The 24684-nt window shown below is 40.7% G+C and overlaps 3 protein-coding genes across 3 annotated transcripts in view; 2 read left to right on the forward strand and 1 right to left on the reverse strand.

Moving 5' to 3' along the window:
* The first annotated feature begins 740 nt into the window (after window positions 1–740).
* Window positions 741–24684, forward strand: part of LOC128736128 (mucin-2) — a 29515-nt gene continuing 5571 nt past the window's right edge. Inside the window, exons 1-3 of the mRNA XM_053830607.1 lie at window positions 741–752; window positions 3404–3591; window positions 3668–4166. Of these exons, the coding sequence (XP_053686582.1) occupies window positions 741–752; window positions 3404–3591; window positions 3668–4166 (699 nt within the window). The remainder of the gene's footprint in view (window positions 753–3403; window positions 3592–3667; window positions 4167–24684) is intronic.
* On the reverse strand, window positions 13505–13928 carry LOC128738134 (cuticle protein 19-like). The gene is made up of 2 exons (XM_053833010.1): window positions 13905–13928; window positions 13505–13828 (listed from the first exon to the last, which is right to left on the reverse strand). The coding sequence occupies exons 1-2, from the start codon at window positions 13911–13913 to the stop codon at window positions 13505–13507; spliced, it is 333 nt and encodes a 110-aa protein (XP_053688985.1). The 5' UTR covers window positions 13914–13928.
* Window positions 15226–15640, forward strand: LOC128738133 (cuticle protein 19-like). Its single transcript, XM_053833009.1, has 2 exons — window positions 15226–15246; window positions 15308–15640. Exons 1-2 carry the CDS (start codon window positions 15238–15240, stop codon window positions 15638–15640), a joined length of 342 nt encoding a protein of 113 aa, XP_053688984.1. The 5' UTR covers window positions 15226–15237.

Raw genomic sequence — 24684 nt, forward strand, 5'->3', positions numbered from 1 at the left:
TCGGGTTTTTATCATGATAAAACAGCTACGCGAGTGGTTCAATTCGCCTATAACAATGAGCAACATACACTCACGCTTCGTAGCATCGCTGAATATACGAATATCGTGAGCAACGCAAAAGTGCGATTTGACGCTTTTTGCTGCTTGTAAAGCCACTAACACTACTTTAAACTATTCTCTGTACGTGGTAATATTATTTTGAATGATTTCCGACGTCCCCGGGCATTCTGTATCCAAAAAATCGAACACACTCAATGTTCAATATTCAATTTTTGAACGAATTCTGATGTTCACATTGAGGTTCTGTTCGTGATAAAATTCAAAGCTGATGCGTGCATTATCGGCGAGGCAGGCGAATAGTATATGTTCATGAGGGATGTTCATCGATTCAAATGATCACTTTTTCGCGAATTCTCCAACCACTGCTGATAACAATAGAAATTTGAGAACGTATGCGGAAGGCGATCGGAAACACCTTGAGGAAAGGAGCAAATGTGATCTGTAGAAAAGCACTTGTCGGGGATCCGTAAGGACTACGAAGAAGAAGCCGATCCAGAGGCTCATGGCCTCGCAGCTTAGCCAACGTCATCCGGGTTGTCGACGAAAATCTATCCTGGCGACAGGTTAAAGTCATCAAAGGTAACTGTCGGCAGTAGAGATGTTTGATTTTATCTTTTTATTCTACCGGACCGGTGGTTATGGACTAATAAGTAAGTATTCGCATACGGGTAGTTTTAGAAATGTACATGAATGTAAATGTACATGGAGTAGATGAGAATCACCAACTGGGCTGTGGATTGATCATACTAGAGGATTGTTAGAAAACGTTGCCCATACAGTTGGAGAAGCAACAGGAGAGTAGAAACATTTCAAGCGATGTGGATGGTTGGGTCCGATCATGAGTGCCAACATTCACCGTGGTGGCCGATATCGAACTCGGCATTCAGTGTAGTTTATGGCCGGCGATGAGGGGCGGATTGGCTCGCACTGTTTGGGTAGTCATCGATAACGTGTACTGTTCGTCAGACTGAAAAGTGACAAGCTGCAGATAGCTGCCTGCGGAATAGTTTGTAAAATATATCTAGGTAAAACGGGATATCACAATGGCCATTAAATTTTTCTTCACGCTTCAAATCAGCCGCTCCCAGCTACCGCCCATATGGGGAGCCAGAGACGTGTTAAAACTCCAACTCCTCTCCACGGTTATAAAGTGGCTGCTAATCTGGTTGTAATCAATTGCGTCGTGAAGCTTCTTGAGTTCTTGGCTAGCGCAAATGAAATTGGTTTCCCGGTCGCTTCGCATCTTTCTTGGAGTACCCCGTTAACTGATAGAGTTTCGTAATGCAATTTTGCACAGGCTGGCACAGAGGCACGATTTCCTGCCATAATGCGTCTTTGTATTTCTCTGCTGGTGTCGTTGTCTGTGGTAATCAGTGAGCCCAGATACACGAACTCTTCTACCACCTCGATTTCATCACCGTCTAAATGAATCCGAGGAGGGAGGTCGGCATTCACTTCTCTAGAACCTCTTCCTTTCATGTATTATGTTTTCGATACATAATGACAAGTCCAATCCGTTGGGCTTCAGCTTTCAGTCCGATGTACGTTTCCGCCATCCTCTCAAAGGTACGTGTAATGATGTCAACGTCGTCAGCGAAACCAAGAAGCTGGACGGACTTCGTGAATATCGTGCCACTCGTGTCTATCCCCGCTCTTCTTATCATACCCTCCAAAGCGATGTTGAACAGCAAACATGAAAGCCCATCACCTTGCCGTAACCCTCCTCGAGATTCAAAGGGACTCGAGACTGCCCCTGATACTCGAACAACACACATTACTCGATCCATCGTCGCCTTGACTAATCGCGTTAGTTTATCCGGAAATCCGTAGTAGTGTATAATCTGCCATAGCTGATCTCGATTGATCGTGTCATACGCCGATTTGAAGTCGATGAATAAATGATGCGTGGGCACGTTGTATTGGCGACATTTCTGAAACACTTGCCGAAGCGCGAAAATCTGATCCGTGGTGGCACGGGCACCCATGAATCCCGCTTGATATTGCCCCCCCTTTGTAAATGGTGATAATCAACGACATGGCGGCGTTCAACAGTGTGATGGCGCGGTAATTACAACAATCCAACTTGTCGCCCTTTTTGTAGATCGGACACACGATGACTTCCGTCCACTCCTCCGGTAGTAACTCGTTCTCCCAAATCACAGGCCACAGGATGGTCTACCGGTCTTTTCGCTTCTTTAGTCACATAATTGCAGGTCGATATTCTGCTGCGCATCCTATTACTTAGCGGTAAAAGAACGTTCACTTAGTTACTAATGCGTTGTAACACCGTAACAACAAAGGATACAGCATAACTTTATTCAGCAAAATTGTAGATAATAACTAGTTCTACAAATGTCCCGTATATCATTTCGTCAAATTTTCAAATTTCAAATCAAATTTCTCGGCTGAGATGGTATTGTCAATTGAATCAAAATTGATTCAAAGTTTTCGAACCATCCCTGTTCACGAGTTCGCCATCACGTTTTAAATTATCCGTCTAACGTTTTCGAGTCACTTACCGATCGATGACAAACCTACCACGACTCCGCTGATAGCCGCGCATAACATCGATCTCGATGAAGTTGATGTCAATCGATTAACCGAGGAGGTTATGGCAAAACTGACGAACAATCGGACAATGTTCAACGAAATTATATCACAATGTTGAATTATATTTTTCAAAGCTCTGAAGTGAATGTTGGTTGTTCATTCTTCTAAATTTGCAGGACAGATTTCACAAAATGTCCTCTTCTCTCGCTCATCATTTTTTATAATCCTTTCCTCTCAATGGTATCAATCAGTAGATATTTTACTGTAAAGTAAATAGATTGCTATCCTGAGCAGGTACTCAACTCAAGCCACAACACTGGTATCTAAACATAATAAATAACGCAAAATGTCAGCAACAACGGTATCGACATAAAGACATCGAAGCTTTAATGCTAATCAATCACGCATATAGATAGAGTACAGGTATTGGCTAGTGCTGCGCTGTTGATTTAAACATTAGCCCAAATGAACACATACTAGTACTTACTGTTAGCGTGCAGTGCTGCAAACATTGCATTGAAAAATCTGTAACCATGTTCCACATTTGAAACCAGCTTATCATAGGCTTAATCAACTGGTTATTACAATTCCTTACATTGTTTGTTTTGTGGTACCACATTTTTCATGTTGTGACGAAGTTGTTGCATGATGCCATGTCACGAAATGTGCCGCGTAATGCCGTTACAAATTTTATCTCTGACAGTCAAATAATATAAAAAATAGATGAAAATTTTGTGTTTAATTCGTTATGTTTATTTTATTAACCATTTTTATATTGTCTTTTACATTCTAGGGTCTGATAGGTATCTTGACGCTGGCAGTGTCAAGAATCGAAGCGATAAGGGTGTACTGGAATACAAATACGGGCCCAATTCAGCCGCCCACCAGTACCCCCGTACCGGTGCCTAAACCGCCGTTCCGAGAACCAGCGCCGGTGTGGGAGAATCAATCGGGTGATGTACCAAATCCAAATCCCTATATGTAAGAATCACGATTTAAATTATCAAAGTAATATAAATAAATTAACATTTTTTCTATAATTTGTTTCCATTGTCAGATACATCCTTCCGCCACCCTCTCGGCCAAAATACAATGACATTACTCAGGAGCAACGCAAACAAAACCGAGACGTCATTACGGCCCCTACGGTTGAAATAATACCCGTCTCCAGCTCCACTCTGGCACCAACTGGTAAGATCATCGACAAGCCAGATTCCGCACGGCAGGTGCCGGTGTCGAATGGTAGCCAGCCGCAGAACCGAAGCTATTCGGCCACATCAACCACGACTGCTCAACCAGTCAGCAGCACCGCAACAGCACCGCTTCCGCAGCGTGTTCCTAGTTTAGCTGTTCAGTATGTGCCCAACCAGGGCTTCAAGTACTACGCCGTTGTGCCGGGTCACAACGAGGAACCGAGCGGCAAGAGTGCCTACCTTAAGTCGAACGATGCTCAGCTTGGCAAGTACGATCGGTTCGACAAACCGAACGGAAGGTACAATGCCAAGCTGAAGAAATACAAGGCGTTCGAGAAGGTGAAATATGCACCCTACTATGTGGTAAGTACTGTCTCCTAATCAAACCGACAATTCTCCGACCGAATATGCAAATTTTAGGTGCTCTGATAAGCAGGTTCGTCGCCTAAGTCTTACCCAAGTTTTCCTTTCTCCTTTCGACCGATCCTATGCACAATACTGGCGAACCCAATGTTTACCATACCAATTATCGCAATTGCTATTAATATCGATTCTCGCTTACATACCGGTACCGGGCAGGAGTCTGGCAATGTGCAAAGCTAAAAATCGAGCAGAAGGTCTATCACTTATTATGCAAAATACATGCAACGTCGGGGTTATATCATCGGGGTCGTATTCATTTCGTTCATACTTTCTCCTTGCTCCTGAGCACACCGACCGGACTAGAAATCAAAACTAACCTCTAGACAAAACCTTCGGCACTTTGGGCGGCATGAATTTTATAACGTTGGTTTCTTTAGGATACACTGTTACATGTAATGAATATGTTGTCCGTTTTTTTTCTGCGAACTTTTTTATTTTACATTGTTTTATTGTAAAACATACACACTTAAAAAAAAGCACCGAGCAACATTTTGCCGAAATTTCAACAGTCGAGCGTTCGGTAAAAATGTCGATGGTGTATATCGACGTTTACGGATCTTTAGTAACGTTTGGTAACATTAAAAATTTTGCCGAATGGTCGGCAGCTGAGATTTCGACAAAATTTTACCGGATTCGGTGCTTATTTTTAAGTGTGTACTTCTTGCTTTTATCGCTCACAATGTTTTCAACAAAAAAAAGTTCAAACAATTACACAATTAAAATTTTTATTTGAGTGGTTTTTGACGTAGGACTACGTCTTACAGCAAGGTGTGGGATAGCGTGTCATTCCGAAAAATCGAAAAATGCGAGCGTCACGAAAAACGATAGGTTTTGAGCGCTAATAGCTTAGCGGTTTCCTGGCTGATTTTAAATATTTTTGCAGTCATTCGGAAAATCTTCTACGCATCAACTTTGAACCTATTGATTTCAAAGTACGCACTATTGGAAAATTGAAAATAATGGAGCGTTGTCCAACTGGCAACCTGCGCTTCGTGATTGGTCGCAACGAATTTTTAGAAAACAAGTGACAAAATCTCCCCGTTCCAACAGGTCGAAGATTCTTTGCGACGATTGAACCTAGACCAATTTGATATCTGTGCTTGGGCAGTACGCCAGAAAGAGGGACAAAGTTTCCCCGTCCCAACAAAATTCCTTACGAATGCGATTAAACCTAGTATTCGGACCAAGGCAAACACCTCTATCAACACTACCAGGAATATCTCTTGGAGGTCACCGTGTCGAGCTAAGCAGTGAAGTCAACAACCTTGGACTTTGTTTTCAAGATAATCTTGAGCGGGATAGAGCAGTCTTTATAAAATGTCTTCTCTATAAAATCTACTCTTGTCTTCGTACTTTAAGGACAACATCCTCGTGCTCACCAGAACATAGGTACTGAGATGCAAGTCTTCAAGTCCTTGATTTTACCACATTTCATTTTATGTGATATTGTACTCTTAAACATGAGTGCTGCTATGGCTTCGAAATTGGAAGTGACCCTGAACGACTACAACAGACACGTGTACAACATTAATCGCCGAACGTCGGTACGTCATTTGTAGAAACAGTTTTTGGGGTGTCTTTTCCGATGTTTCTATGCTTTGAGAGCATGCTTGTTTTTGCACAAAATCATAAATAGTGTTCGACATCGGAACGAAAATCGAAGTCCGGGTTCCGGTCCGGTCCGGTCCAGTCCGGATAAAAATCGGAACGAACTTTTTTGGTCCGATTTCGTTCCGGTCCGATTTGGCTCTGTTCCGGTTCCGGTCCGATTCCGGTCCGGAAGTCCGAAATTGTCCGGATGCCAAATTTACCGGTTTTAAAAAAAGTAGGAAATCGTCAAAGTTTTGAATATGTGGAACTTGTAATCTGTAGCTTATAAAGTGTAAGCTTCTTCTCCTACCCGTACGGATCTCTGGCTCCTTGAAACCGATTATTTAAAAAAATTGTAAAATGCGGCACGATTGACTGGTGCTTCGCAATTTACCCATAATGAAAAATACCAAAAAAAGGATCATTGTCCTAAAAGTTAGAATGTGGTTTTTCCGACATTTCCTTAAAATACTCCACCGTCATAAAAAAAATTGTGAAAAACTTGTTACGAGTGATATTTTTCGTGGGTTGCTGAGAAAATTTCATTGCGTTTCATAAAAATATTAAAATTAAAATTTTGTTCTTCGATGCTTGGTTTAAAAGTTATAAACTTTTAAAATAAGGGATAAATAAATAGCATAGCATAGTTTGACCGCCCGTGAGTTGCCCGTGATTGATCTAGATCAGCTGAGATTGCACAAAGGACCACCAGAATGATGCTTGAGAGTAGCAGATCATTCTCAGCGTGCATTTTTTTGGTGATCTAATTCTTTGTGATGATCAATAGTAAAGCTGGCCACGCCCATGCAGGTCAATTTGGGATGGAAAGCAATGTTAGTCCGACACTTGCTGCTACTAGAGACCGAGGAATCCTCTGCAGCATCCACAAGTATCACAGGAAGGAGTTGATGTTAGTAGAAAGGAATTGATCTGGATCCACCGAGGCAGGTGGTGCGATCACTGTCATTCGAGCTCGCGTACGATTTGAGGCCGTCTTTGGTTACGTGTCCATTGCGAAACAGGTAGAGGAGATCCGACATATCGATATAAGAAAAAACTATGAGAAATCAGTTTACCGCACCGAAAATTATGTTCTATCAATATATTCGATTCGTTCGAAATTGCCCGCGGGCAGTTAATAAATACCGATAGACATTTGTTGCTATATGACTGCACGAGATACCTTTTCGCATCCTTCGATCATAAAACTGACTTGAAAACTCCGACTACTTTATTAGGGAGCTGTTTCAGCTATTTAGTTTTTGATATTCGATAATCATATGAAAGAAATTAACCGCGATGTTCCTAGGTAACCGATTTCACGACTCAAATGCAAGTTTATAATGCTTCAAAAAAAGTTTCGGTTTGTAAACGCGCCATTGCTAAATGTGTTCAAATGAATTCAAAATGACCATCAAAAGCAACTGCTGCCCGAGAAAAATACTTTGCACTTGCACTTTTTTTTATGAATGCAATGCATTTTTTTGCAATGCACTTTTTTTATAAATCTAATATCATGGTAATCCTACTCATAAACAACCATAATTTATTAATTTATATCGAAAACTACTATGCACATGCGAGATTAACGGCTCGAAAACCGTATGATAACTTGAACTTATTATACCTGAAAACAAAAATCAGACACAATGAAACAAGCCAATTGTATAGTCCGTAAGTTGATAAGCATTTCCTCCTACCAACGCTAATATGCAGAGATATAGCGCCCTACATGCTCAATTGAGTAACGAAAACAATAAATGGGGAAAAATGGGACAAAAAAGAAAATAAAAAAATTAAAACAGAAGACAAAAGGGATGAAAATGAATAGAAAAACAGAACATGACCGAAAAGGAGCAAAAGCAGGACATAATAAGAAGAGGACTTTTATCATTTTAATATTGACTTCTACTGGTTAAGTTATATTGGACGCCAATTCTTTTTTTACACGGGGGGTGCGTGCCGTGTAAAAAAACCGTGCAAAAATAAACCGTGTTATTTCGAGTAACCATGTAAAAAAAAACCGTGTAAAAAAATCCGTGTAAAAATGAACATGAATGAACGAAATTTTCGAAAAACCGTGCTATTTGAAATATCTTCTCGGAATATTCGGCATGGACCAAGGCGACGAAATAAGAACATGGAATGGAGACTTGGTACCTGGAACTGCAGATCGCTAAATTTCGTTGGTGGCGACAGGGTGCTGCTCGATCAGCTAGAACCCCGAAAGTTTGGCATCGTGGCACAGCAGGAGATCTGTCGCAAGGGCGAGAAGGTGTGGAGGATCCGTGGCGGCAGAGCCCGATTTTTCCAGAGTGGTGGAGCTACCAACGAGCTGGGAACGGGCTTCGTAGTGTTGGGCAAAATGCAGGATCGCGTAGTGGATTGGAAAGCGATCAACGAGAGGATCTGCGTGTTGAGGATAAAAGGCCGTTTCTTCAACTACACCATCATAAACGTGCATTGCCCACACGAAGGTACACCCGACGACGAGAAGGAAGGGTTCTATGCGCAGCTGGAGGCAACGTACGACAGCTGCTCACCACGGGACATCAAGATCGTCATCGGTGATATGAACGCCCAAATCGGCAGGGAAGCAATTTATAGATCGGTGATAGGGCCCCATAGCCTGCACACCGACACGAACGATAACGGTCAGCGATGCATCAGTTTTGCGGCTTCCCGAGGCTTGGTGATCAAAAGCACCTTCTTTCCTCACAAAGATATCCACAAGGCCACCTGGAGATCATCTGACCAACGAACCTCGAACCAAATCGACCATATTCTCATCGAGGGCCGGTTTTTCTCAAACATCACCAACGTACGCTCCCTACGGAGTGCGGATATTGACTCGGACCACTACCTAGTAGCAGTACATGTGCGCTCAAAACTATCGATGGTTTATACCTCGCGACAAAGTCGCCTTCCTCGGCTAAACATTCGGCAACTAGACAACCCGCGAACTGCCGAAAACTACGCGCGCGTACTGGATGAAGCCCTGCCTTCTTCTGTGGAGCTAGATGCTTCGACCCTCGAAAACGGATGGAGTAGGATACGCTCGACCGTCAACGAGGCCGCAACCGGGGTGCTAGGTGTGGAAACCTCGAGTACACGAAATGATTGGTTTGACGGGGAATGCCAACAAGCGATAGAGAGCAAAAATAGAGCTTGGGAAAACTATCTGAGCATATCCACGAGAGAGAATTTGGCTAAGTATCGACGAGCGAGGAATGAGTTAACCACGATCCTGAGAAGGAAAAAGCGCCAGAAGGAGGACAGAGATCGTGAGGAGCTTGAACAACTATTCTGGGCTAATGATACCCGCAAGTTTTACGAGAAGGTGAACCAAACTCGCAAGGCCCACACACCAAATCCTGACATGTGTAGGGACGAGGAAGGGGATCTAATCACAAACGAGCGCGAGGTGGTCGCCAGGTGGAAGCAGTTCTTCGATGAGCACCTCAACGGCGACATAGCAGCAGGAGACGCAATGGAAGTTAACCTCGGAGTATCTACAAACGACAACAGCATACCGGCTCCCGATCTCGAAGAGATCCAACGAGAAATCGGTCTGCAGAAGAATAATAGAGCCGCCGGGAAGGATCGACTCCCGGCAGAACTCTTCAAAAATGGCCAAGAACTGCTAGTAACGGTACTTCACTGGCTAATTTCAAGGATTTGGGAAGAAGAGAAACTACCGGAGGAGTGGATGGAAGGCATAGTCTGTCCCATCTACAAAAAGGGCGACCGGCTAGACTGCTGTAACTACCGCGGCATTACGCTGGTCAACGCCGCCTACAAAGTGCTCTCCCAAATTTTGTTGCGTCGTCTATCCCCAATAGCAAGAGAATTCGTAGGGCAGTATCAGGCGGGCTTTATGGGGGCCCGTGCTACTACGGATCAAATTTTTACTCTCCGACAAATCCTTCAGAAATGTCGACAGTACAACGTGCCCACGCATCATATTTTCGTGGATTTCAGAGCAGCATACGATACCGTTGAACGCGAACAGCTATGACAGATAATGCACGAGTACGGTTTTCCGGACAAACTGACGCGGCTGATCAAAGCTACTCTGGAACGAGTGATGTGCTACGTGCGCGTTTCAGGGACACTCTCAAGCCCTTTCGAATCCCGCAGAGGGTTACGGCAAGGGGATGGACTGTCCTGTATGTTATTCAATATCGCTATTGAAGGTGTGATCCGGCGAGCGGGCATTGAAACGAGGGGAACGATCTTCAGTAAGGGTTGCCAACTCCTAGCCTTTGCAGACGACCTCGACATCATTACTAGAAACCGTGGGACGGCGGAGGTAATCTACGCCAGGCTAAATACGGAGGCTAGGACGATAGGGTTGCAAATTAATGCGTTGAAAACCAAATATATGGTAGGAAGAGGCTCCCGAGATAGTAACGTTTGCCTCCCACAGACAGTGACTATTGACGGTGATAAACTGGAAGTGGTTGATGAGTTCGTATATTTGGGATCTCTGGTCACCGCCGACAATAATACGAGTAAGGAGATCCAACGACGCATTCAAGCTGGAAATCGAGCCTACTTTTCCCTTCACAAGACGTTTCGATCAAGGAGCATACGCCGCCGCACAAAGCTAACGATGTACAAAACGCTAATCAGACCGGTAGTCCTCTACGGACTTGAGACACTTTACTTTACTTTACTTACGGAAGACATACGTGCACTTGCCGTTTTCGAACGAAAGGTGTTGCGGACTATTTTTGACGGAGTACAGACGGAAAGCGGAGAGTGGCGGAGACGTATGAACCACGAGCTACAGGCACTGCTTGGAGTGATTCCCATCGTACACCTGGCGAAAGTTGGGAGACTACGGTGGGCCTGCTACGTCGCAAGGATGCCGGACGACTGTGTAGTGAAATACGTTCTCTTCAAGAACCCCACCGGCACCACAAATAGAGGGGCTCAACGTGCTAGATGGCTCGACCAGGTTGAAGCCGACTTGCGTGTGTCGAGATGCGCAACGAATTGGCGACGAGTAGCCCAGGACCGAGTACAATGGAGAGGAATTCTTGATACGGCAAGAGCCACCCCGGCTCTCGGCTGAATAAGTAAGTAAGTAAGTACTTTTAACGAGGGAGTAAATGTGGTATGGGTGGAGAACAAACATTGGAAGAACTGGGAGTTTATTTTTCACAGTTTGCATATCATTTCCCAGTTCTTCCAATGTTCTTCACAAAAAACACATTTCCCGGGTACTTTTTCATTTCGACGTATCTGCAAATGAGAGATTCACCTCGTGTCTCCTGTCTTCTGCTGTTTACGGCGATACTAATGCATTTTGACACATCAGCTTTGCATGAATCGGTTGCCGGAGTCACTAGCTAGCCAAATGTTTTGAAAATTTTCTTTTCAATGCATTAGTATCGCCGTAAACAGCAGAAGAGAGGAGACACGAAAAGAATCTCTCATTTGCAGATACGTCGAAATGAAAAAGTACCCGAGATGCACTCCCTCATAAGAAGTAGAAAAAAGAAAACCGATAGGAAACAAGAAAAAAGGGAATAGGTAAAACGAGACATAAAAAGAGAAATATGGGACAAAAAGCGGGAAAATGAGACAGAAAAAGAAGAAATTGAAAAACAGACCAAGGAAAAAGGGAAAAAAGAAGAACAAAAGACGGAAAGCGGGTGATAAAGAGGAAAACTGGAGTGGAAACAGAAAGCATGGTTAAAAACCGAATAAAATGACGGAAAAGACGGAAGACCGAGGCTTCAAAAAGGAAAACGGCCCTGACGAAGACGAAAAAGCTGGAGACAAGAAAAAGGGAAATAGGAAAGAATGACTGAAAATGGGAAAGAACATAACAAAAAACATGCAGAAAGCATGGGAAAAATCGGGACTAAAGACAAGAAAAAATGGTACCAAAAAACGAAAAACGAAGAAACAGGAAATAAGGGACAGATAAAAAGGAAAACGAGAAAAAAGAGGAAAAAAAGTGAGAGTAAAAATCAAGAAAACGGTACAAAAAAGGAGCAAAAACGGAACAAAGGGGGACAATGTGGCCAGAAAAGAGAAAAAACGGAACAGAAAACTGGTAAAACGTGCGAGAGAATAAGCCGATAAATGGCAATTTTAATTTCAAGTAAAAATTCGAGTCTAATTTCTTGTTCATGGTCGGTTTGAAGTAAAATTTCAAGTCCAAATTAGTTCAAATTCAACTCTAGTTTACTGTTCATTGTGAAGTTCAGATACAAGTTCAACTGCATGTCTGATTTTAAATCCAATTTCATGTCTAATTTTAGGTCCAATTTTCAGTCTAATTTAATCTCTGATTTTAAGTCCAATATCAAATGATCCAATTTAAATACAATCTAATTAAATAAAAAATTAAGTCCAATTCCCAATAAAACCTTCAAAACCTGTTTTAATTTGTTGGCCTCTATAACCCCTGTGCATAAAAATGGACATCGTCATAATGTGGAAAACTACTGAAGCATTTCAGTTCTGAGCTGCTAGTCAAATATGTTTGAAAAGATAATCCATCACTCGCTTTGTACCGCTACACGAAATATCATCAATGAGTGCCAACATGGTTTTGTACTTTTAAAATAAGGGATAAAAAAAGAGAATGAATCCAGTGAGACTTTAGTAGGTACCAACCTTTCAAATGGGACAATAAGCGTGGAAATCCGTTCCATTCTACAGCGAAATACGGAGGAACTTTCTTTGTGAGGTGTGTGGCGTATTGGAACATGTTACCTCCAGAATTGAAGCTGTTGAGCTCGGATGTAATGCTTGTTATTTTTCAACTAATAATTATTTTAGTGTAGTTCAGTTAATCATTGTGTTGTTAGATATTATTGTATTTCGTAATCTTATCGTGAAAAGACTTTGTCTTATGTCATGTATTTGTGTAGAATAAATAAATAAATGTCCAGCAAATAGATGGGTCTGTAAGCTTCTGGATCTTCCAGGGACTCGCCTGGTTTCGGTAGGAGTACCGTTCTACAACTTTCATGGGTCTGGAAAGTAGCCTTCCTCAAGACATTTTTGTAAGAACGGTCTTAAACATGTCTGAAAATGCTAGTAGTGCCGCTTTCAGCGCTACATTGGGGATTCCATCTGGGCCAGGCGCTTCCTTAGCTTTCAAACTTCTCATGGCGCAAGCACAACGAATGTGGAGGGACAATCAGCGAGCAAGCAATGCCAACAGTAATACTGGAAGCGGAAGCAAAGAGGTATGCATGACAGATCAGTGTACTGTGTTTGATGAAAAGCCCTGTGGTAGCGAAGCAACCGGCGTGTCAAAAAACCCTACCTATATTAACATAGTAAAGAAGCAGTGGTAATTGCTCATTGCAGACAGAGCAAAGCAACAAACCAGTGTAGATGATAGAATGCTCTTCGCTATTTGGAAGAGGTAGCTTCCGAAAGAACAAGAGTATAGTTCGATTCCTTCTCTATGCTTTGCAGTTAAACGCTGAAAGTCGAGACTCTCTTTCAGGGTCTGGAAGATGACTGGAACAGAAGGCAGCACCGCCTGCACTGTATATTGCTCACAGCACGCCTTAGAATATTCTTATTCTGAACCATCCAATTTAAGTTACACGTCATTAGTAGAATTAAAAAAACAATCATTACATTTGCAGTTTATTTCGGTTCACCGGTCACAGTCGGGACAATGCATAAACATAACCAAGTCCCCAAGTTCACTAATAGTGCTGTTCGATGTTGGCATAGCTCTCTCCATGTGGATGGTGGGCGTGACCCTTGCGCTGCACATGTGGCTGGAATCCGGTCTTGTGATCGGAACTGTAATCCACAACGCGGTGAGTGCCATCAGCTTCGTCCAGCGTGTACTGTCCCTTAACGTGGTCATGATCACGTTGTTCCCACTGGCTCTTGTGATCCTTGGTATGGTGATCCTTGACGCCATATTCGTACTTATACTTAGGATACGTATGGTAGTGATCGTCTTGTTCTCCTCCGGACTGAGCCAAGGCAATCGCAGCCAGACAGGCAACCAGAATGATGATCTAACAGGGGGAAGAAAAAAGTAAGATGTAGAATTTACCAATATCGGAAATGGTGATGAGTTGCGAAGCAAGTTACCTTGAACATCTTGGATCTCCTGTACAATGTAGCTTGTTTGGTTTCGTATGGAATGTTGGTGGCGTACTGATGATAAATTCGATTGGACACAGAATTTTTATACCTACTGCAAGCTTAGCTACACATTTGGTTTCCGTTTTTTTCAACGTACGCTTTCCATAGCGTGCGCTGGAAACTGTCAGACAATATAGATAGACACCCATGCCTGGCATGCAATTAGCTGCAGCCAGTATCAACGAGGTATGTGCATTAACAGGTAAAGGTAAATGTCTTTACTAGAAAGAGACCATCAAATTTTGAGAGGTTGCCTCTGAATTGGTGGGCACGCAAACCGTGGTACACACAGTTAGCATACAACAATATATCTAAACGACTTTGGTTGTACGCTCAAGGTTAAATATAGCCGCTATTGTTATAACTTATTACAACTAACACACTGCGGGTGCTAATTATTCTGATGTATATTTTAATTTTTCTTCAATCGATAGCAGTCTATTCGAGCTGAAATTTTTGTGATTAACTCTGTAGTAGTGATGATGCAAGCAAAATGAATATTTCGATATCACCCACAGGCTACCAAACTCTATCTTAAAAATCAGATTACATTAGCAACGTTTAATGACATAGAACACGTCATTTAAGTATTAAATAGTGTTATGACGAAGAGATAGTTACGAACTTTTTCGTTGTTTAAAAAGGGTTGACAGCAGCTAGTCCACAATCGTCAGCTTCAATTTTGCAAGAAATGGAAATTTAAATGTAGCTATTGGCACTGGTGACAATGCATCGAAAAAAAAAATAAAATTTGAAAATAGGTATTATAAGCCAATCGATAATTAGCATAGATAAAATTTCAATTCACCATCTATCTATGAGCAATGGTTTAGTTCCAAACAGTTAGATTTCTAATAACGGTTCACCGATCAAAGTTTTGCAACAGCATGTATATGCAGGCAGCTATGAATGCATTTCGCATGATCAACAAAAAAAGAGATAAAAAAGCATATTCTACAAACTAGCCTCGCCACATCGCATGGGAAACTTTATAGCACACGAGTGTCCCAATTGAGCATGTGTACATAAATCCAATTAAAGCCGTTCACTGGGCGGACAATTAAATATTCAAAACCAGCGAAATAATCAAAGAAAGTAAGTTTGGCGGAAAACGGAAAAGAAAAATAACCTTCTACCAAGCTGAATGCAAAGCGAACGCCTCAGCGAACACCGAACGCCCCAAGTAAATCAGTATAAAAGTTATGCTGCTAATTGGATTAAACATCAGTTTCTGCTCAGTGTTCCATCAGTAAAGTAAATCATTAACAGGAGATCCAAGATGTTTAAGGTGAGTGGTTCAATGTCGAAATCTTGACCTAAGAAAATCATCTTTCCCATCGATACGATAGATCATCGTTCTGGTTGCCTGTCTGGCCGTCGTTGCTTCTGCTCAATCTTTCGGAGGAGATCAAGGCCATGAAGATCACTACCATACTTATCCGAAGTATAAGTATGAATACGGTGTCAAGGATCATCACACCAAGGATCACAAGAGCCAGTGGGAACAACGCGACGGTGACCACGTCAAGGGTCAGTACACGTTGGATGAAGCCGATGGCACTCACCGCATTGTGGACTACACTTCCGATCACAAGATCGGCTTCCAGCCACATGTGCAACGTAAGGGACACGCCCACCACCCACATGGAGAGAGTTACGCCAACATCGAACAGCACTATTGAGGAAATGCTCGGACAAGCTATGCTGCACCAAAGATGCTATTGATGTTCCTAATGCTTTAGCGAAAATTGTTCTGCTGAAAACAATTTTCGTTTAACTGTCTGGTTTTATGTCTGTCAATAAAACGGTTATCCAGTTTTTTCACAATTTTCGTTTTTTTATTAATATTTTTTTGGGCAAATCATTATATCGCTTGAGATTTTTGACATAGGACTTCGTCTTACTAATCTGCTCGTGTCTTAATCTACTCGTGTGAATTGAAATGTTCTTCGTATTTCACAAAGGGCACGATCAACGGCGAGGAGAACAGGACAGAAAGGAGTGCAAAAACCAATTTCAGCCTATCTACCGGAAGCACACAACTCCTCCATTTTTTGGCCGAATCTAGCATCTACTCACTATACACTGCGACTTTGCCACTACTCAGATCTGAAAAAGTTGATTTTGCTAAAAAATATCAAAACCCATTCAACTACTCAAGACAGCGGCCCATTAAAAGCGGATTCTATTATAACATAGTATCATTTATTATCTACAACCTAAACTTATGAATTTGCTCGGAAATAAACAGTTTCCAACTAAATAAAAGTATGGAGGTCTGATCAAACGAGGGGTACGTGAAGGCGGATACAATTCGACACTGCTTTACTAATTGAAAAACTATTCTCGGATAAGACAGACGCTGTGTTTCAGAACATCAAATTGGTCTAGATTCAATGTTTAAAGCAGGGCCCGGCATCGTCGAAACAAATAAATGAAACTGACTTTCTGTTACCTTCGCTTCATACATGAAGTGACTTGCTGTTTCAATTGACGACGGAAGAAAGTCAGGCACGATTTGTCAGCATTGACTAGGTTAACTTTAATATGCGTTACATTGTAGGAAATGTTATTCAAACTCAATTCATTTGCATTCAAAGTTGCTGGTCTTCTTCTGAATAGTTGATAGAAAATTACAAATGAAAAGTTGAAACCGATAGTCATGATGAAGTGAAACCAGTTTCGCTGACGCTGACTGAAGCCAGTTTGAAACTGAAGCGGTGCTGCTTCATTGTTGAGTGACGCTATGCAATAGAAGTTGACGTTGTCGGGCCCTGGTTTAAAGATTAAATCGGCTGAATAAAAGGGGTGCTTTTACACTTTAATAGAATCGTTTACTTTCAGGACATCAAATTGGACTAGGTTAAATGTTCAAGCGATAAAATCGGTTTTGCACTCTAGCGTACCGTCAAACGGGGTAACTTGCAACAATTCTCAACTATGATTGCAAGTAAAAACTTATCTGTAATACATTTGAGGACATTTAATTATTATAAAGTGATTAGGTCTAGGATTGAACAATTCTGCATATTGAGAAAAAATATGCGATCAATATTGGCTGTTGTAGAATTTTTAAACTAATTTGTTACTAGTAACCCCTCAAACAGGGTAACTTGCAACAAGCAATATTTTTTGGACATTGAACGAATTTAATGATTTGTATGAGTTTCTTTTGACTTGAATATGCAAATTCTAATTCGACTTGCGATTTTTAATGCTTTTGCTATGAATATACGCATAAATGTCCTATGTAACGTTGGTAAAAATAATTTATGAGGTCCGTAACAGAAATTACGAATCAAACTTTTTATATTATTCATGCAGTGGATATTCCTTGTCTGGATCCGATAGAGTTGCCTTCTCTAAAGACCATTCACATATTACGTAACGCACTTGGGGAGCGGGAGTTGTGTAACAATGCATTACACGTCGTATATCCACTATGCAAAATCGCGTCACGACTTGGAGCAGGGGGGTTAAAAATCATCGATTTCTTGGTTACGTAATAAATGAATGTTCATTACGTTACGAGTGATCGTAATTAGACACTGTCATATTGCTGGTGAGGATATTTTCTTTTTGGCCTCTTCTATGGCCTTTTTCGGTATATCCAGAGAAAAACTGGCATATTTCCGACTTACCGAACGCATCTTACACTCTTCAGGTATGCTATAGTATTGCTTGATGCAAAATTAATTGATAACTTGCCTCGTGAAGTTAACGGAACACAGCTTTTCATGTCTATCAGCTGTTGCAAGTTACCCCGTTTAAGTACTTGGTTCACGAATAATGTGGATAAACAGAACTAGTTTCCTTATTATTCATTTCACTATAAAAAATGTATGTTGGGCTTCTTTTATTTGAAGTGCTTGCGAGCGACACAAATGTTTTACAGACGAAAAATTGACGATAAATTTGACACCATCTTGCGGAATTTTTCAAAAATCACTAGAACAGCAGAAAATCAACATAGCACTGTCTATGGCTTCTTTGAACTGTTAACAACAAGATTCAGTGACTGATATAGATTAAAAATTGAAGTAACTGATCAAAAAGTACAATAAATTGGATTGATATAGCGTTGTTGCATGTTACCCCGCTGTTGCAAGTTACCCCGTTTGACGGTACTTTCCAAGCATAGATTTCAAATTGGTATAGGTTTAAACTTCGTAAAGAATCTTCAACTTGTTGAGTCAAGGGAGCGGGGTTGTTACTAAAATTATGTGTACACTTTATACAATAAACAGTCAAATTGTTACATTTTCAGTCGTCTGGCCACGCAATCTAAAGTGGTTCAAATACAGCGACATCGAGGGGCTATAGAATTCTAGTGCAGTTTGCATAGAAACATACCAAAATAATTCTTAACTTTCGGCATTCTTCAGCAGTCTCCCAGAAGATATGGGAATTGTATCCATCCACAATCTATCACGGGCAGTGTTCCTTGCTTCACGAGTTGAGGATGAAGAATCTGTTTATACTCTTCAGGAAACTATCTTTATTCATCCAGCCGGAATCCGTCTTGCCAGGTCCCCACTCCGCTGAAGCGCTGTGTTTCACTTAGATGGGAATCTACTTATAAGGCAGTATAACCAACGGAGAAGGCATTTCACCATCAGCTGAGCAAGTGAATGTAACTGTTATTTTATTTTTATCAGGCTCTTAAACATTATTTTGCTAACTGGTGGACTCAGATAAAAACAAGCTTCATAGCCATTCAATACTCTCCGTAGATCTTGAAGTACATCGACAACTCTTTCTTTCTCAAGGGTCATACATATTTCTTTAGAGAATCGTCTGATATTCAATTCTGTAACATGCGTTATGTTATGCTTGAAACAATTCAAAAATCAATTCAATGGAATCATGAGTATCAGGTATCAGCATCTTTGGCTCGAGCAGCACGTTCCTCACAATCATGTGGAAGATTTGTGCCTTGCCCATCTTGCCCGTGTCATCATTTACCTGATGAGGACGGGAAGGAAAACAGGAGGAATAGGAAGGGGTGGATGAGGAATTTGGACAAACACAAACATATATATACCGAGAGATTTATGTACCCCCGAGGGGATACTGCAATCCTTGGTAGTTAACTTACCAAAAGTACACCCCCTGGGGGGTATACTCAAGATAAATAAGAGCTTATAGCTCAATAGCGCTTTCGGTAAGAAACATCAAAATGTCTCGTAATTTTAGTTTCCTAAAATCCGATTCATTTAAGACGTAGGATCCAAAGATCCTATGACGCAATTGTGTTACTGCAGGACACTTGCAAATTACGTGATATGGTGTACCGTAGTCGGATTCACATAAATTACAATGAAAGTAGCCATATGATAATTTAGTCTGCAGTGACCAGTCAGTGATCTGACAAGAATACTGCAATTTACCTTTGAGTGTTGCAAAAGAAATTTCGCAACCTTCTCACAAGGCTTAACAATGAAACTTTCGTTTGACGACAAGTTTCAAGATTTTCCCAATAACGTACATGTTCAGATGAAAACCAAGATCGAATCTTTTGTTTTATCCAACATGCCGCAATTGGTAAAGCACCGAAAACCGACTTTTCTGCTCCAGATCTTGCTAGTTCATCAGCCCATTCATTTCCGGTTATACCACAATGGCCAAGAACCCAAACCAGATGAACGGCATTTAGAATGCTTAGTTCTTCTAATTGGGTGTGGCAGGCGATGACTTTTAGATTTAGAATTAGCCGCACAAAGGGCTTTTATAGCGGCTTGACTGTCAGAACAGAAGTAGATAATATTGCCTATCAGTTCTTTCTGAAGTGCAAACTGAGCTCCGCACATAATTGCAAAGATTTCAGCTTGAAAAACGGTGCAGTAACTACCCAACGAATAGGATTCCTCCAATTCCAGCTCACGGCAGTAAACACCAGCACCCGCGCGACCTTCGTACAAGGAACCATCGGTATAACAGACCACATAGTCGGAAATTTTCCTTTCCATGTAGCCTGACATCCAATCCTCTCTAGGAGGAAAGTCAGTTGAGAAAGTCCTATACGGGAAAGTACGCATTAGCGTTACATCGCTAGGAGCAAGGGCAAACTTGTCCTCAGCAACAATTTGCGACCACAATCGAGTATGACCAGTGGAACCGTCCACACACTGCCAAAGGCCAATCGCGTGTAGTCGATAAGCACATATTAGTGCCTCTTGCTTCAGGTGGAAGTGTAGAGGTTTTTTTTTTTTGAAAATAGCTTCTAGGGCGGCAGTAGGAGCAGCGATGCCAGATCAGCGGTTTTCCCGCTAGACTTAGCGGGATTTCAAGCCGGATAGTGGGACTTAATAACCAAACGGCGGCTAGCGGGAATCTAGCGGTTTTCTTAAATAACTCAGCGGGATTTTAGCGGGATCGCGATTTAGCGATATTTGGTAGGCAAGAGTGCTGACAGAGAGGTTGACAGCAAAAAACTTCGTTTATTGACAGTCTAATGTCTGCTCATGCATTGGCAGATGGTTCAGTATATCCTGCTGATTAGAAAACTCCGTGGTTTTTGCCTAGAATGGGATCAGTTCTGACAAATACTCATTAGAACTTACTGAACAAGAAGACCACCAAACCAATCCGTTTTGCGTATTCCTAATTTTTCCACAAACTAATTCGTTGCCAATGGCAAAATCCAACTGATTCATGAATTGCAAACAAAACAACACAAACAACTTATGTATCTATATACATCATAATTTGCTATATATCGCAGCATTTGTATGATAGCAAAACCAAAAAAATCGGCTGATGAGCCGATAAACCCTAAGTCTAAAAGACAAATCGGTACATTTTTGCTAAAACAAAATATCAGCGAGAACAAAGAGCCGATGCGCTTTTCAGATATTTTTGAATTTGGGCTGCTTATAAAGATTGAAACATATCTTCTTTTGTCACCAAAAACCATAACCATTTGCCAGCTTTGCTGAAATTTTGCATTATTTTTATCATAGCTAGACACAGAAAGAGAATTTGTGCTAAAGCTTTTTTCGAAATTTTCGCATGTGTTCTTAGACTCCTTAGTTATAAGATTAAGGAAAGATAAGATTAAAGATAAGATTATTCTTGCGAAATGTCGTAGTAAATTGTCATTATATGAGGGATAACAAGATACTTCTTTTTCTGTTTCCTGAAGCTTCGTCAACATGAATGCAGCAAATTTGCATAATGTTCATTTAATTGCAACCTCTCAATTTCAGCAGATCATCTTGATTTCAAATGCAAGCCTTACTGAAATGAATATTCTGCACCAGACATTTGGTTCAGCGGGATTTCTAGCGGGAAATAGACTCTAGACAGCGGGATTTCAGCGGGAAATCAACCTCTGGGCAGCGGGAAAATGGGCAATCGACCTGGTAACACTGAGTAGGAGTTGTAGTAAATGCACCAGACATTGCCATTAAACACATCCTTTGAAGATGGTTTAGCTTTGTCTGGACAGTCACAACTTCTCCTCTCTGCCACCATACAAGACAACCATACGCCAGTATTGGTCTGACAACGACCGTGTACAACCAGTGTATGTATTTGGGTTTAAGCCCCCAAGAGTTGCCAATTGCTCGTCTACATTGCCCAAAGGCCATGCACGCTTTTTTAATTCGGAAATCAATATTTGTGGACCAGTCAAGCTTGGAGTTGAGAATCAACCCCACGTACTTCACTTCGTTCACAACATCAACATCCGAATCGTAAAAGCGCAGAGCGCGAGCTCCATTGGTATTTCTACGTCTTGAAAATAAGACGATAGATGTTTTGCTCGGATTTACCGAAAGTGCAGTTTCTCGGCACCACGTTTCCACGACGCGTAGTGCCTGCTGCATTAAGTCAAATAATGTGCTTATGCATTTTCCAACTACTAGGATGAGATAGTCATCCGCAAAACCATATGACGGATAACCTAGACCATTGAGTTTCCTCAGTAGGCCATCCGCCACAAGGTTCCATAAAAGAGGCGAGAGAACCTCACCTTGTGGACATCCACAAACACTTTGCTTCCAAATGCTTGCTTGCCGTAAGGACGAAAAAAGCAATCGGTTACTAAGCATTTGTTCTAGCCACTTTATGATTACTGAAGACACATTATGATAACGAGCAGCCTCCAAAATGGAAGCGAAAGATACGTTATCAAAGCGCCTTCAATATCCAAAAAAGTTTCTAAGCAAGATTCCTTTTGTGAAAAAGCAACCTCAATTTTATCCACCACATCATGCAATAAAGTGGTTGTAGACTTGCCACTTTGATAAGCATGTTGTGCTGAATGAAAAGGAACTTCTACTAAGAAAGCAAGAAAGACGTTAGACTGATTGGTCTAAAATTTTTTGCTTGCTCGTATGTCGCGCGTCCACCTTTAGGAATAAACTTAATGGTTGTGGCAATGGTAGCCAATGGTAACTGCAATAGAAAAATATATAACTTTAATTTAATCATTGTAAAAGAATAGGGCATGGTTTTCATTTTTGAATTTATTCTGACTGTTTTTTGACTAAATGTGTGTGTATTTCTTGTTTGTGTTTCCTCTTACAATATTTACATTTTAAGTGCTTAGCTTCTCAACTTTGTTGTATTTTTTGTTTTTTCCGTTGACTTAGTTTGTTGAATTAACTTAATATTTGTCAATGTTGAAGCATCTTGGTTTGTCCGAATTATAAAAAAATATATCTTACTTACTTATCTGGCTTAAAACTAAAGCCTTAACCTAATGAACTCAAAACTACAATTATTTCATGTACTGAGTGGGATTGCATGAGTTTTTAGTCGCATTGATCACGATTCTCCAGCTCGTATAATACTCTGTCGGAGCACCCAGACCTCTCTGAAGCTTGCATGTGAAGGCACGTATGACACGATCCTCGTACATGATTGCTGTGTCGTCCGACCCCTCTGGGAGATGTATATGAGTATTTCTCACTGAAATGGGGCCACTACTGACACAAGGTCTTCAAATATTGAAACTTTTGCACTTGATTGTTTGAAAATGGTTAAAAAATAAGAATTTTTAATACCTCGAAACAGTAGATCCCTCGTTCGCCAAGGGGCCCGAAAGTTTAGAAAAATAAATTGAATTTTAAGCAAACCTTGAGCTCTACATGATGTAATATTTCCTAAATTTGCAATGAAACAACTAACAAATGGCATGGTTCTAAAAAGTAGAAGAACAGAGCATTCAAACAAACGGAGTAACAAATTTTTTGGTGGCCATCTTGGATTTGGTCGCCATATTCGATTTCATCAAAATATCGCCGTTTTCAACATGATCCCCCCTACCAATTTCAATTTTATAACCACCATTGTAAAGCTGAGAAAAAAGGCGACAAGAAACATTCATTAAATTAGGTGTGCATTGACATTATATAATGAAACACCTAATTATCTGTAGCAAGGTTCACAATTTTCATAAGTCAGAATTGTGTGCATGCACCCGCATGAGCATGATATTCTACCTTACTGTTTTAGTGAAATGGTCATAACTTCTTCAATTTTCAAGCGATTGTTGTCATTTCTTTGTATTTTATCCCCCACAAAAAATAAATTTTTAAATGCTTTAATCTTGTTGAACATCTTTCATAATTTTGAATTTATTCCAAAAACAAGTTCTTTTTGCTTTGTTGTGAACAAATTCACAAATATCTGCATACTGCAGTACTAATATTCTTACAAAAAAACGAAGTTCAACTAATCAATAGAAAATTTTCTCATCTTTAATGTAAAAAAAAAGTTTTAAAATTAATGCACTGCAGCCGGAGATACTTGTATTTCTGTACATACTTTCTTGTAATCTAGTGTAATTAATTGTTTCATTTAGTTAATGCCAATGAACACCTTATTTGATGAATGTTTCTTGTTGCACTGTTCTTCTACTTTACAGAACCATGCCATTTGTTTATTATTTCATTGTAAATTTAGAAAATTTAACTTTTTTGAAACTTTCAAGCCCCTTGGCGAACGAGGGATCTACTGTTTCGTGGTATTCAAAGTGCAATTCTTATTTTTTAAGGGGACATGGACGACTAAAAGTTTTGAAAAAAAAATTATTATTTTTTATTTCATATTTTGATTCTGCAGTCTTTTCCGCTTATTTTAATACTAAATTTGTAATGATCCGACCACGGGAAGTGGCCGAAAAACGATCATGCACATAAGCATTCCAGTGCGGCGTGGAACAACTTCGGCGGAATAAAACGCCGCTCCTGGAAAACCATGGTTTTCAAACTTTACGTACCTTTTTCTGAGAAACTACACAATGTATGGGAACAAACTTTTTTTTATTTTGTTGGTAGGAGCTTGGTAAAGACTTTCATAACTTTTGAGGTTTGTAAACGAAACGCAGCCAGAGAAAAAAGAAAAAGAAGACTAAATTTTATTTTTTCAGCCATCTTTTCTTCTTCTTTTTCATTTTTCTCAGGTTATGTTTCGTTTACAAACCTCAAAAATTGTATAAGTGTTTGCCAAGCTACTACCAATAAAACAAATAAAAGTTTGTTTCAATGCGTTGTGTGGTTTCTGAGAAAAAGGTACATAAAGTTTGAAAATCGTGGTTTTCCAGGAGCAGCGTTTTATTCCGCCGAAGTTGTTCCACGCCGCACTGGAATGCTTATGTGCATGATCGTTTTTCGGCCACTTCCCGTGGTCAATTTTGTATTGAAATAAGCGGAAAAGACTGCAGGATCAAAATCTGAAATTAAAAAATAATGATTTTTTCAAAATTTTTAGTCGTTTA

Source organism: Sabethes cyaneus, chromosome 2 (genome assembly GCF_943734655.1).
Source record: "Sabethes cyaneus chromosome 2, idSabCyanKW18_F2, whole genome shotgun sequence".
NCBI lineage: Eukaryota > Metazoa > Arthropoda > Insecta > Diptera > Culicidae > Sabethes > Sabethes cyaneus.